At 43.6% G+C, this 12,599-nt stretch overlaps 1 protein-coding gene across 1 annotated transcript; it reads left to right on the forward strand.

The window, feature by feature from the left end:
* Nucleotides 1-1,846: 1,846 nt before the first annotated feature.
* TMED8 (transmembrane emp24 protein transport domain containing 8) lies at nucleotides 1,847-5,434 on the forward strand. Its single transcript, XM_010078916.1, has 4 exons — nucleotides 1,847-1,970; nucleotides 3,107-3,248; nucleotides 3,518-3,817; nucleotides 4,825-5,434. The coding sequence occupies exons 1-4, from the start codon at nucleotides 1,872-1,874 to the stop codon at nucleotides 5,040-5,042; spliced, it is 759 nt and encodes a 252-aa protein (XP_010077218.1). The 5' UTR covers nucleotides 1,847-1,871; the 3' UTR covers nucleotides 5,043-5,434.
* Nucleotides 5,435-12,599: the final 7,165 nt, after the last annotated feature.

The following is a 12,599-nucleotide window of genomic DNA, read 5'->3' on the forward strand; positions in this document are numbered from 1 at the left end:
CTTCAGAGAGACTAATACAGATGGTGAGCGAAATGGCCAAAGTAGATGCTGGATACTTGTGGATGTCACCTGATAAATTCGTCTAAGTTAGGTCTTCTTTGAAAAGGATGGAGGTGGTCCAAAAGGGTTGTGTGAGGAGGAATCAGCTGAATCTGTCTTTATAAATCTGCTTATAAAGCTTGCATAGCTCTTCCTAATCTTTCAGTGGGACTCTTGAGCTTCAGTGGTGTCTGGAGGAAAAAATTCCCAAGCTGTTACCTCCTGTGTTGATGGAGAGCCTTTTGAGCAGATGTGTGCACCTATGGTAGCATACAATCAAATAGCCCTTCTAGGTGTGATCATGCAACTGCTAAGCTAAAAAGCAAATGGGCTAGAAAATTATGGCATAGAAGTACAGATTTGTCCTGGGCTGACAGAGAAATTGTTATGGATCACTGTGAGAGTTCTTCCTTTAAAAAATTGTCCCCTCCAAGTGTCCCTGATTTTCTTCTGTTGTTTATCTGTTGACATTTTGTGTATCCTACTAGTATTCAGCTCATTTGAGTTGTTCTTGAAGACTTTCTGGTCTATCATGCCATTTCTAGAAAAGGAAATCACACTGTTGAGAGAACTTAAGTAAGAAATGGTTTTATTTCTGGATAAAATCTGTACCCCCATAGGAGTAAAGATTTGGAAACAAAAGCCACATTTGCATTGTTCTAATCTTCTCTATGGATGCAGCAAGGAATGTGTCGGAGTTGAGCTGTGTATAGGTTAAATATTTTTTTCAACTATTCCACACTATACCAATACTCTTCTCCCTTGCTACTGAGAATGTCTCATTTCTGAAAGGAGACATTTGAGAAAATGCACATATTTTCCATTACTATGTTCTCATGTTTCTGATCTTTTAGTCCGAGGCAATTGACATTGGTTTTATAGTGCTGTGAGAAGGCTTTGCTTTTCAAAAGTGCAACTGTCTCTATTCTCTTTAATTAAAGACTAAGTTGCTTCTCATGGAATTTTGACATAGTATCTCAGAGTATGACAGAGGAGACTCTTCTGGCATCCATCTGAGTTCATTTGGGATGATAACTCTTTCCAGCTATAGGCAATATGCAGCATTTTTTCAATATAATTTAGAAGAAAGTCCTCAACAGAGAATGAATGCCAAAGATGTTTCCTTTCTTGCCCATTCTTTTCCTGCTTTTTTTCCTTCGTTCCTCTTTTTGTTCTAACATGTCCATGTCCTCTTGTCACAGTGCAGTACTTGGACCTCTCTGCTATTATTGTGATGCCATTGTATGTCTTAAGGCTTGCTTGTCTGTGCAGCATATTTGAATATGGCAGAGAGACACCTGGGTGTGCCCTGTGTCTCTTGGGATTGCTCATAGGAAAGGCTTAGTGGGCCACTTCAATAGAGGGCATTTTCACTATGGCTGTCAAAACTGTTTTGAATCCTTTCACTGATCCACATGACATCTGATGGAATATGCAGATGTCATGTAGTAGCTAGCATAAAAGAAGTTATCCTTTCTTGACCAGAAATGTTGTTACTGATTTCTGCACTTAATGCAGTGTTGGTGAGCTAGCATGTTGTGGGGTGAGTGCAGTGAATTACTGCAGTCTAAGGGACAGTAAATACGGAGTAACTTGATGAAGTTGCTCCGTTTGGCTCACATGGAAGATAGTCACGGGCAGGACTGGGGTGGAAAGGGCTCTTTGTGCAGTTGGCAGGTGCTGACCACAGAAGCTTGTCCCCTTCAGTCCATTTGAGTTTGAATTCCAGAGCAGAGTGATTCCTCTGCTGCCTGTGCCTTGGGTGCAAGTGCTGAACTGTAGTGCTCTCTTCTTCTGAAAGGTCGCAGATTGGATCTCTCGTGAGTGCGGCCATGACAGGAGATTCAAAGGAGGAAGCTGATACTTTGGGGGACCACAAAGTGGCTGAACTAGAAGAGAAGCTGCCTGACCAAATCCAGTCCCTCAAAGAGGTAGGTGGGCATTTCTTATGACTGAAAGCAAAGACAGAGGTGCAGCACTTCCACCCTACTGCTGTGCTTATGACTATGGGACTGAGGCTTTAAGGATTGTGTTAAGACAAACCTAGCATTAACATAGGTTCAGTGTTTTTTTTTTTTTCCCTATACATTATCACAAGGTAAACATTATGGGTCTGATTTGCAAAATCTCTCTTGTGTCTTCAGGTAGTCCTTGCTTCCTTGCAGTTTTTGGCTCGCTAAGGCTTCAGGGTTATTCTCATTTTCTGCCTCTTGTCTGGGGCTTCTGGGAATTCCCTTCTTGCTGATTTATGGAAGAGGGAACTGAAAGAGGGAACACTTCCCTCCTTGGAAGTGTTCAAGGCAAGGCTGGATGAGGCTTTGAGCAACCTCGTCTAGTGGGAGCAGGGGTGTTGGAACTATATGGTCTCTAAGGTCCCTTCCAACCCAAACCATTCTGTGATTCTATGAAAGTGACTCTGCCGTCTTTTGTTTCTTTTGGTGAGCAGCCAATTTGTTTGCATGACAGATGCAGTCAGGAAAACCTGTGCAAGTGGGACACAGCTTAGGAGCTGTGAGTTTGCATATATGAGGAAACACGCAGCTCAGGAGCTGTGAGTTTGCATATATGAGGAAAGAGGGCTAGCCCTATTGAACCAGATGGACTTTTAACTAGGATGTAGCAGATGACAGTTTGATTGTGGCTGTAGTCTAGATGCACACAGAGCTGAAAGGCTCTCCGTGTAGAGGGACTGTGTCTTGGGAGTTATTTCCAAGAGTAGTCAGCTAAATCTGTAAGGCTGTTGCTTTGTTGAGAGGTGACAATTAACTCTGAGGCAGATGCAAAGATGTGCTTTCCCAAGGACTCCTGGGGAGGCCAGGGGGTGTATAAATTTGTGATGCTAATGCAGTATTTGACTTCAAAGTTCATTACTTTGGTGCTGTGGGGGAAATAATGCAGAGAGGTGTGTCAGATCCAGACAGTTGTTTTTTAACTAATAGAAGCTTCTGCATGGTCTGACTTGGCTTCAGAAAAATGCCTGAATTACTATTGAGTTGTTTTAAATCCCCCTGGGGACTTTCTTACCATGATGGTGTTTGTGACAATGTTTCTTATGTGCTTTGTGCAGGAAGCTGCTGTTCGGATAAGCAACTACCATGTACCTCAAGGAGCAGGGGATATAGTCATGATCCAGTCAGACCACACTGGTGCTGTGGATATTCTTTCAGCTGAGCTGGAGACTGCAGACCTCCTTGGGGAGCAGAGGAAAGGTGAGTCCTGAAAGGAAAACACTTGTTGGGACCACTTTTTAAGTGCTTGCCTTGGCTAGAGAAGAACAGAGGCTGTCCTGGAGACACTACTAATTCCTGATGGAAATTTGGGCTCCTGGCTAGTGAGTGGGAAGACTTCACATCCAAGGCTTCTGGGAACAGGCTCCAGAATGCAAAAGCCTTATCAGGAAAAGCTTCACTGTTTTCAGATAACAGTTTTGTCAGCAGTGAAAAGTCAGGTGAGCCCATGATCTTTTCCCTTGTCTCAGTTCAGCCTCCCCCTCTGGCTCCACCCACCATGTGGACCACTGAGAAGACAAAGGAATTCAAAGCCAAGATGGGAAAGGAGAAGAACGGCCGGATGGTGGTGAAGCGAGGCGAGGTGGTGACAGTCCGCGTGCCAACCCATCCTGATGGGAAATGCATTTGCTGGGAGTTTGCTACAGATGACTATGACATTGGGTTTGGAGTCTATTTTGACTGGACCACGATTACTAGCACTGCCATTACTGTTCAGGTCAGTGAATCCAGTGATGAGGAGGATGAAGAGGAAGAGGAGGAAATTGAAGGTTAGTGCACAGTTTATAAGGGTTAATTTGTGGTGCTTGTTGCCATGCTGCTGAGAGTGTCTGTCAGATGCTGTAATTTCCATCTACTTTGTTTACTCAGCCCACTTGTTATCTCTGCAGCCTTTTGAGTGCTTGGTTAGGCTGTGATGAGAAAGCATTTAGCCCTTCCTGCTTCAGTGTATGTCAATGGCTGTCCTTCTCCAACAGCGTTTTTAAAATTGAACACATTGAAAAATAAAATCAGAATTCACTTGTTCAACTTCTAGCTGATAAAAAGACTAGGGTCTGAAATTTTAACTTGACTGTTTTTCTTAGCCTCTCAGACTGAGAAATTTCTGGTGGTGAGTAGAAGCAAAAAGGTTTTGTTTCTGTTTTGGTTTTTTTCTTGTTTAGTTGTATTTCCCCCCCTCCCCAGTACATCAGTAGCTCCTGCTGACAGCATTTGAGAGGATTGCTATCTGTGTCTTTGTACTTGTGAAACACACAACGATGTTGCCTGTGGCTTCAGTGTATGTGACCAGTGTAGCTGGGCAGCTGGTGTCTGAAATTAATTTTGCAGGCTCTCCAAAGAGGGGTAGGTTCCTGTGAGAGGAATCCTCTTGGAGAAGTGAATTGAGGCATAAACACAGTGAGGTTATAGCTAAGAGCTTTCCTGCCTTTCTCTTGCTTCAAGTCTATATCATTGGACCACTGTTGTGTGTATAAAAGTGAGGTGTCTTAAAGGTAAGTCCAGGGAGAGGAGACCAGGCTGGCAGGCAAGTGGATACTGTCCCATCAGTATTCCCAAGAGAACTGGTTCTCAGCATGTCCTTTGTCCTGGTAAGGAAAGCTTATGTATAAAGGTATTATTTGCAGCAAGGTCAGAGCAGATGCTATGGGTAATGCTGTCATAGTTAGCCTACCATATATCTGCATGCCTCTGCTGCATTCTGCTCTTGTTGATCTTTTTCTGGACTACCTAGTAGCTTAACTGGCTCTGGCCTACTTGTCTCCTCTCTCCCATTCAGGACTTTCTCCTGTTGGTGACGTGGAAAGGGGCTCCAAAAGCTATCTGCGGAACCGCTATGGAGAGATCATGCCTGTATATCGGAGGAACAGCCATCGGGAGGTGCAGGCAGGCAGCCACGAGTACCCAGGCGAGGGCATCTACCTGCTGAAATTTGATAACTCATACTCTCTCCTCCGCAATAAGACTCTGTTCTTTCATGTCTATTACACTAGCTGAAGAAAGGGGAAGGGGCAGGGATGGCAGGCAGGTAATGGTGAATGTAGCAGGCTGCCACCCAGCCCTGGTACCGCCTGATGGGCACTGCTGTGTGACAGAACCAAGGCAAATTCTGCCGGCTCCTCTTCAGACACTAACTCGTTTCTCCCCACACCATCCTTCCCTGCTGTCCCAGTGGAGAAAGGTAGTTGTGACTGCCTAGTTGTCCACAGGCAGCGGCTCTTTCTGTAAAACTTCGTGAGGTCTGCTCTGTGCAGGCATGAAGCTGGGCCTTCATGTCACAGCCAGTAAATGCCAAAAGCCAGGTTCAGGTGGTTGTGGCTTCGATCTGTTGTGCTGGTACGAAATGAAGTGAAAATATTCTTGATCTGTTACTATTTTGTGAATAACTTTTCTGACTCTCCTGCTGCATCTGCATCACTAGAGGGCAGCTGTCAGCTGCAATGAGCCAAAAGCACAGCTGGCTTGTCACCTAGCCACTGATAATCTCATCACCTACCACCTCTGCACTCACCAGCAGCCAGTGCTTCCTTCACTCCTGTGGGTGGGGGTGCAGCTGGCCAGCAGCAGCCCATGCTGCGGTGGCTGGGCCATGCTACAATGGGCAGGCCCCAAACAGCAGTCAGGGCATGGTTTGGGCAGGGGGTAGGGGGAGGTGCACACCTAGAAGTCCATAAGGGGGTTTTCCTACAGATTATACCTGCTGATTGTAGGGATATGTAGATTATGGAAACTTCAGTGGCCACCAGAAGCTTTTCTGTAATCCAGATGTGAAGCAAAAGAAGTTACTGCTGAGCTGAATAAATACAAAAAGGTTGGAGTACAACCAATAAATATACAGGAAATGTATCAGTAGCGGTATGTTGGTTCACTGGTGTTGCTGCCAGCTGGATAATGCTGTATGTAGCAAGGAAAAGGCTCCCCAGGGAAGTGTAGCTTGTCAGCTGCTATTGCTGTTACAAAGGTATTGTTAGAAAAGAACATCTCTGTTCAGAAACTCGAAAGGTGTAAACCAAAATCAGCAAGGCCATTGCTAACCTTGACCGCATGGTAAAGGATGGAGTTCCTTGGCATGTTTTGGTGGCTAGCAATGACAGCAGTGATCTCCTTCTGCTCAAGTACTGGCAGAGTTGAACAAGGATTAAGTTAATCCTTCAGAGATGAATTTTAAATAATATTTATCTGTAATTGTTGTTTATTTTAATACTTTTAACTTGAAATCATTCTCTTTTCTAAGAATACTGCTGTATTTACATTTTGATACCTCTTTGCAGAGACACAAAATGGCCATTTGCATGGTGATTCTAGTAGAGTTCTGAGTTTTCTTTTTAAATCCTCTAGGTAAAGCACCTCTACTTGGTCTGTTCTTTCTGTTGAGAGAGAATGACAAAATTATTTTGGGGTAGTTAAAGCCAAAGATTTCACTCTCATAGGAGGGCTGCATGTTTCCTGTTAAGGCTATATTGTAATGCTGTGCAATTTGCTCCATATTCCATCTCTTCTTTTATCTGCTTGCTTATTCACTGTCCCAGAGCACTTAGGTCAAAATGGTAAGAAAGAGCACAGTCAGTCTACAGCAGAGCAGCCCAAGCTGGGAGCGGGAGGAGTGGAAATGCAAAGAACACCGGTTGGAGCACAGTGGCTTTGTGGGTGAGCAGGCAGGGAGCCGAGCTGGTCAGGGTAAGGAGCAGAGTTGTTGCTGCTTTAGGCCCTGAGATGGGAAAATAAAACAGCTGCCTTCCTCAGAGAGAGAGAGCATGCACCTGGGCAGGGGGGAACTGCAAAGCTGCCTTATTCAAGCAGGGGCAACCACAGGACAACCTTGCAAGGAGACAGAACAGTAGGGCTTGGTATCGACCAGAGTAAGATGCTCTTTCATTCAGCAGCTTGGGGAGGACTATTCTTTCCTTTAAGCCTCTCTTGCGGGAGATGAAGGACCACCCTCTGGCCTTTGTACAGCACTTGAATCAGGCCTGAGCATCATGGGTAAGGTGCTTCCCTTTTTTGTCCTTTGTCTATCAAGTTCCGAGACACTAAACAGCTGTTTGCATGGTGATTCTAGTAGAGTTCTGAGTTTTATTTTTCAGTCCTCCAGGTAACAACCCTTCAGTCTGACCACAGCATCAGCACTGCCCCACTCGGTGACTGCCTTTGGTCCTTTTCTGTGAGATCCACAGAACTCTGCACTTGCTGGTTAATGTATGATGATGCACTGTCTGGCACCCACTCCACTTTCTAATCAGGATTTACTTATGATGAAGAGAGCTCTGACCTGTACATACATTACATATTCTGGAATTATTGATCCTCAGTTGCATGGTTTATTGTAGGCTAGTGGGTTATCTCCACTAAAAAAGCTGTTTCCCTTATAGTGTGGCCTCCTGTTGCTAACTCACAGCTACTTCCCCCTCCTGTCTCTCTGTTGCTCATATTAAGGTTTGAAATACTTTTTTTTTTTTTTCATGTTGTAAGATGTTACTAAGGCCTGCCTCACAAGCAGTTTTTATCAGTCACACACAAATAGTATGTGCCAGTTTTTAAGCCATTGGTGGTTTTAGTTAAGAGAGGTTGCACTGTAGATGGTAATTGTATTGCTCAGTTCTAGCCTTCTGAAGTGTGGACCAACTTCTAAATAAGGCTCAGGTCACTTGTTTGGAACTGTGCCTGTCTCTGTCTCATTGACGTAAGCCCACCAGCAGCGTTGGGTATGGTATGTCATCCCAATCGGCATGTGCCTGGTCTGCAAATGCAGTGTGCCCATAGACAGGCCTGCTGCAGTGGAACTGAAAGTGTTCAGTGTGTGTTATTTCTCTGCTTCAGTTTCCCAGAAGTATCTGGTATCTCTTATGAACACAAGATAGTTTTAGGCACAGAATATTTCATCTGCAGGAAACAGAAGCTTCACAGTTTTACAGGATAATTCCTCTTTTTGGTTTATTTTTTTTGTTTGGGTTTGGTTTTTTTTTAATTTTGAACATCTTGTTTCTCAGGTATTCAGACAGCATTCATTATCCAAGTGACAACTTTTCTTTGGAAGGATATATAGTCTTTATTCATTTTCTGATAAACCCAATACCTTGGATGCGTGGTTAGTGATTAGCAGCAGCTATGCCCATTCAAAATCAATCCCATAGTTGGTTCAAAGAAGTAATCTTATTGCTCTTGCAATTTTTTTCAGTTTGGTGTATCTTCCTGCATTTGTATCTAATCCTGCGATCTGGCTGAGACAGTGATGGAAACTCTTACTTCAGTAGGAGACCTTTGGAACTAGACCTTAGTTCTAGAATGAAAAATGAATTAAAAAGGCAGTTGCACTTCAGAGAGGGAAATTAATACTTGAGAAAGGAAAATTCCTTCTCTGTTTCTGTGGAAGGAAGATTTCAGATAGGTTTTTAAAGTGTGTTTCTTCTCCCTGTAAATTAGCTTCAAAAAGCTAAATCAAGGAAGCAGCTTTTTTTGCATTTTGGGTTTGTTTTTATGAAAGCACAAAATTGTTTAAAATTTTGTTTTGAATATAATGCATATGTAGAAATAAGACTTAAGATGTTCATCCAGAGACATAAAACAGTCCTGTAGTGCAGGACTTGTATAAAAACTAGCTTGTATAATTATTTATAAAAATGGTAACAATCTGTCGGGCATTTTTATAGTGTCAGAGATGGTCATAAGTTCTCTTGTTTTCTTTTTTTTTTTTACCCTTCGAGGTGTAATGTAGCAGTAGGAATTTAAAATGTATGTGTTTTACTGAGGACAGGGAGCTTAAATAGCTGAAATCAAGGGCCACTTGTACTGACTTGATTTACTCGCAAACTCTTTGGAAGCCTGTAGTTTGGATTCTTGTGAGAGGTTATTAGTGTCAGATGCAGGGTAGTTGCTTGGGACCTATTTAATAGTTATGCAGATTATTATTGGTAGTGATCTGTTTACATGAACAGGTAGGATGAAAATGCGTAAGAGAGCTTAGTTGTCTCTGACTTCAGGTGCTAAGAATAAAGTCGAGTTACTATGCAACTGTGTCTGAAAGACAGCCACACACCTTTCCTTTTGGTTCTACCCTGTGCGCATGTAACCTTCCTCTGGGGCCTCCAGGGGGGCAGTTATTGTGGTGCTGGACCTGGTGAGGTGGTTTAGAGGTGAACTTTGTCACACGTATAGTTGCTGACTTACTCATTCTTGTAGGGGAATCAGGCTAGAGAAGGAATTCCTAAATGAGTTCACTTTCATCCCCACTGCTTATACCCTTCCTTCTTGTCTCACTACTCCTTTAAAGCCACTCTACAGCAGATTTATCACAAGGTGCCTTAGGAACAAGGAACGTGTCTGAAATAAGAGCCATAGATATCATTAATCCAAGGGACTATTTCCCCTTGTTTCTCTGCCCGTTTGGGTAGAGGGGTAGGCACTTCCTAAGGTCAGGCAAGGAGAGCCCCTGTAGGCTGTTCCTGGGGATTTTCGTTAGACTGCCTTATTGCTGGAAGATGAGTAGCAGAATGGTGTTTGAGTTTCCTGGTGCCATAAGATCTTTGCCTTTTAAAATCATATGCTGCTGTCAGATATCGAGGAACACCAGAGGACTACTCCTTTTGATATGCTGATGGTAAAACAGGACCAGAGGAACACTAGATAGAAGAGCATTTCTTGTGGCCATTCATAATTTTCTCTAAAAAGAGTGTCTGGATCAGCATTGTGAGTGGTGTGTGTTTGTATGTATTGAGGCCAGATAAGAGACCAAAGCAACACAGTTTCTTTTGATCTACAAGTGTGAAAAAAAGCCTGTTTCTCCTTTTCTCATATCTGGGAAAATATTGGATGTGACAATGTCATGTAGATGTAGCAAAACATCTCAAATAGTAGAATGAAAAACTGGGAACTGACCATGTTAAATACAGTGTCTAATTAGACTGTGAAAGAAGCCAGGAGTTTAGCAGGAGTCAAAGTGCAAAGTCATTTATGTAAAGAAGGTGATTTGCAGTAAATATCAACTATAAAGTTTTAGAAGGTACATAAAACTGCAGAGTTCAAATAAATCTTGTTAGGAGGAGAATTTTCTATGGGGTTATTCCACATTTGTCTCCAGCAACTTATTCTGAAAAGCTGGTGCTGTTGCAGCTGAAGACACATCAGGCCAGGTGGATGGTGGGTCTGACTCCCCTTGGCTTTTCTGTGTTCTGTTCTGGACTTTATGTGTTGCTTTCTCAGAGGCTTCATCACAAGAAACATACCCTTTATCAGGCAGGAAGAGAGGAAGAATTTTGTGATCTATCCGTGAGGGTTATCTGGTTTAAGCCCATCGGGACTGGTGAGTCAAGTCCCTTGGGCAAGGAGCTGGATGCCAGCCATTAAGCTCAGAGCTAAGGAGGCCTTGCCAAATAATGACCTTGATGTTTAGGAGCTGTGTTTGGAAATTATAAATAGCTGGAGATGGTCTCCCTGCAACCTCCAGGATGCCCTGGTGACTGTCTGCTCTCCTCAGAGGGAAGCACTCTGCTCTCAACTCACTGCTCCAAGCTGCTAGCCTAGTTGTTCAACGGGGAGCATTTTGTAGCTGATTATACCTTTTTCAGACCTATATTCTTGTGACCTGTGATGGTTGTCTGTTAGTCCTTATCTATGTGATGTGAATATTTTTGATGTCCTGTGATTTCAAAACTGCATTCTCAGCACCAACCATTTGCTTTTCATGTCCTCCCATGATAAAAAGTTTTAAATGGAGAAGAGGATATTTTAACAGAATGTGGCACTCAACCTCTTGCTGAAGGGCACATATGAAGACTATATTTATAGTGTGCTTGCATTCCTTCTGCGCTTGGTTTGTATTGTTTATATTTGATGTGTTGTGGTTGATTTGTAATAGTATATTGGAACTTATTCCCTTTAAATAAACTTTTCACTATGCAACCAAGAGCTTTGTCTTCTGTTTAAAGTGAGCGTCGACTGAACTACAGACTTTCCAACAAAACAACAATACAATTAAACTTAGTTTTATGAGCCAAGAAGACACAAAACAAGAATACAATTAAACTTAGTTTTACAAGCAAAGAAGAGGTAAATACTCAAAATGTACTTTGCACGCTACTGGACATTCTGGTTGCACCTGGATAGGAAAATCCTTTGTTGTCAGCTGGTGCTGATGGTTTCAGCCAGTGAACTTTCTGTCTGTTAAAATAACTTGCTGGCATTATTTTTTTAATTTTTCAAATTCTCTCCAATGCTTGAGGTAATACTGAATGCCTGAAGAATGGGAGAGGTACAAGCAAGCAGCCAAGCTCATATCATGGGTAAGGGTAGAGTTTGAATGCTTTACCCTCCAGTGCTTCTCATATAGGTAGTTTTCACCTCCATTTGCAGGCATCCCCTATAGCTAGCTATTCTGTTACTTCAGCTTTCAACCTGAAGGATTAAAAACATCTCTTCGGTTACCAGTTACTGATTAAACTATCTAGCAAGAAGTGTTTGCCTTTCATAGCTTCTCATAGCTGCTTGCCCATCAACTTTATCTTACTATGAAGACTATATTTACATGGCCTGAAGGAAGCACCTGCTAGTCAAAATGAGGAATGATACCTGCAGCCCGAGCCATCCTTTCTCTCTTGTCTCATTATGAAACTCTGTAGGATAAGTGCTGCAGAAGTCAGTTGTCTCTATTCTAGTCCTATGCTTCCTTGGCACACTTTTATCAAATAATTGATGGGCAGGAGCAATCGTGAAGGAAGCTGAATAAAGGGCAGATGACTCTGCCAAGCTCAAGATGTTCCATCTTGTTTTAAGACCACCAAAGAGAAACAGCACTACAGCTATTTGATTACCATGCTCTCACTATGAATCCCTGTTGCTGTATGTGGCTCAGGCATATAGCAAAGAGGAAAATTAAGTAACTTGGTGGGATATAAGAAAGTGAAGTGAAATTTCACAACATTAGTTTTTTTTCCCACCCTTTCTGTAATCATTTGTGGTTGGGCTGCAGCAGAAACACTCTGAGTGTGAGCTGTGGGGTGAAAGTCTTGCAGCACACCTTGTTGGCCCTGCCTGGGAAGTGGCTCCTCCTGTTCCAGCTGCACACAGGGAATATTGGTGTTCGGCGGCTTGAAGCCCTGGCATTGCTTTTAGTGGTGTTTGATTATCAACAGCAGTTTTGAGCTTAGCAGAGCGCTTTGCTGTTACACAGGTTCACTCCATACCCCATGGGATCTCTGCAGTAACACGTGCACAGATTTGTTGTTTGAGGAGGGTCTGCTGCCATCCTGCCTTCTCGCGGTGGTAACCCCGGCTGTGGAATAAGAGAAGCAAGTTTCATACCTGTTCCTTATGAGAGCTACAAGACGTGTACGGATACCATCACTCAGGAATCCCCAAACAATCTGTCCCTCTCCGAAAGGGACGAGCGCCCTGGGCTCCAGCATCGAGCAGGATGTGCTGCGGAGGCGCGGGTGGGCCTGCCTGGGGGACGGCCGGAGCTGCTGCCCTGGCTCCCTCGGCCTCCTTCCTGCTGCCCGGGCGCTGCTGTGAGCTGGGGCACTGCGGTCTCGGCCCCTCCTAACGCCCACCAAAGCGGTGGGA

The sequence above is a fragment of the Pterocles gutturalis genome, unplaced genomic scaffold (assembly GCF_000699245.1).
Source record: "Pterocles gutturalis isolate BGI_N339 unplaced genomic scaffold, ASM69924v1 scaffold23358, whole genome shotgun sequence".
Lineage (NCBI taxonomy): Eukaryota > Metazoa > Chordata > Aves > Pterocliformes > Pteroclidae > Pterocles > Pterocles gutturalis.

Excerpts from the sequence above, each read along its gene's own strand:
- TMED8 (XM_010078916.1), top strand. The coding sequence starts at position 1,872 with ATGACAGGAGATTCAAAGGAGGAAGCTGATACTTTGGGGGACCACAAA. Across the intron at positions 3,249-3,517 it reads CCTTGGGGAGCAGAGGAAAG|TTCAGCCTCCCCCTCTGGCT; the intron begins GTGAGTCCTGAA and ends CCCTTGTCTCAG. Across the intron at positions 3,818-4,824 it reads GGAAGAGGAGGAAATTGAAG|GACTTTCTCCTGTTGGTGAC; the intron begins GTTAGTGCACAG and ends TCTCCCATTCAG.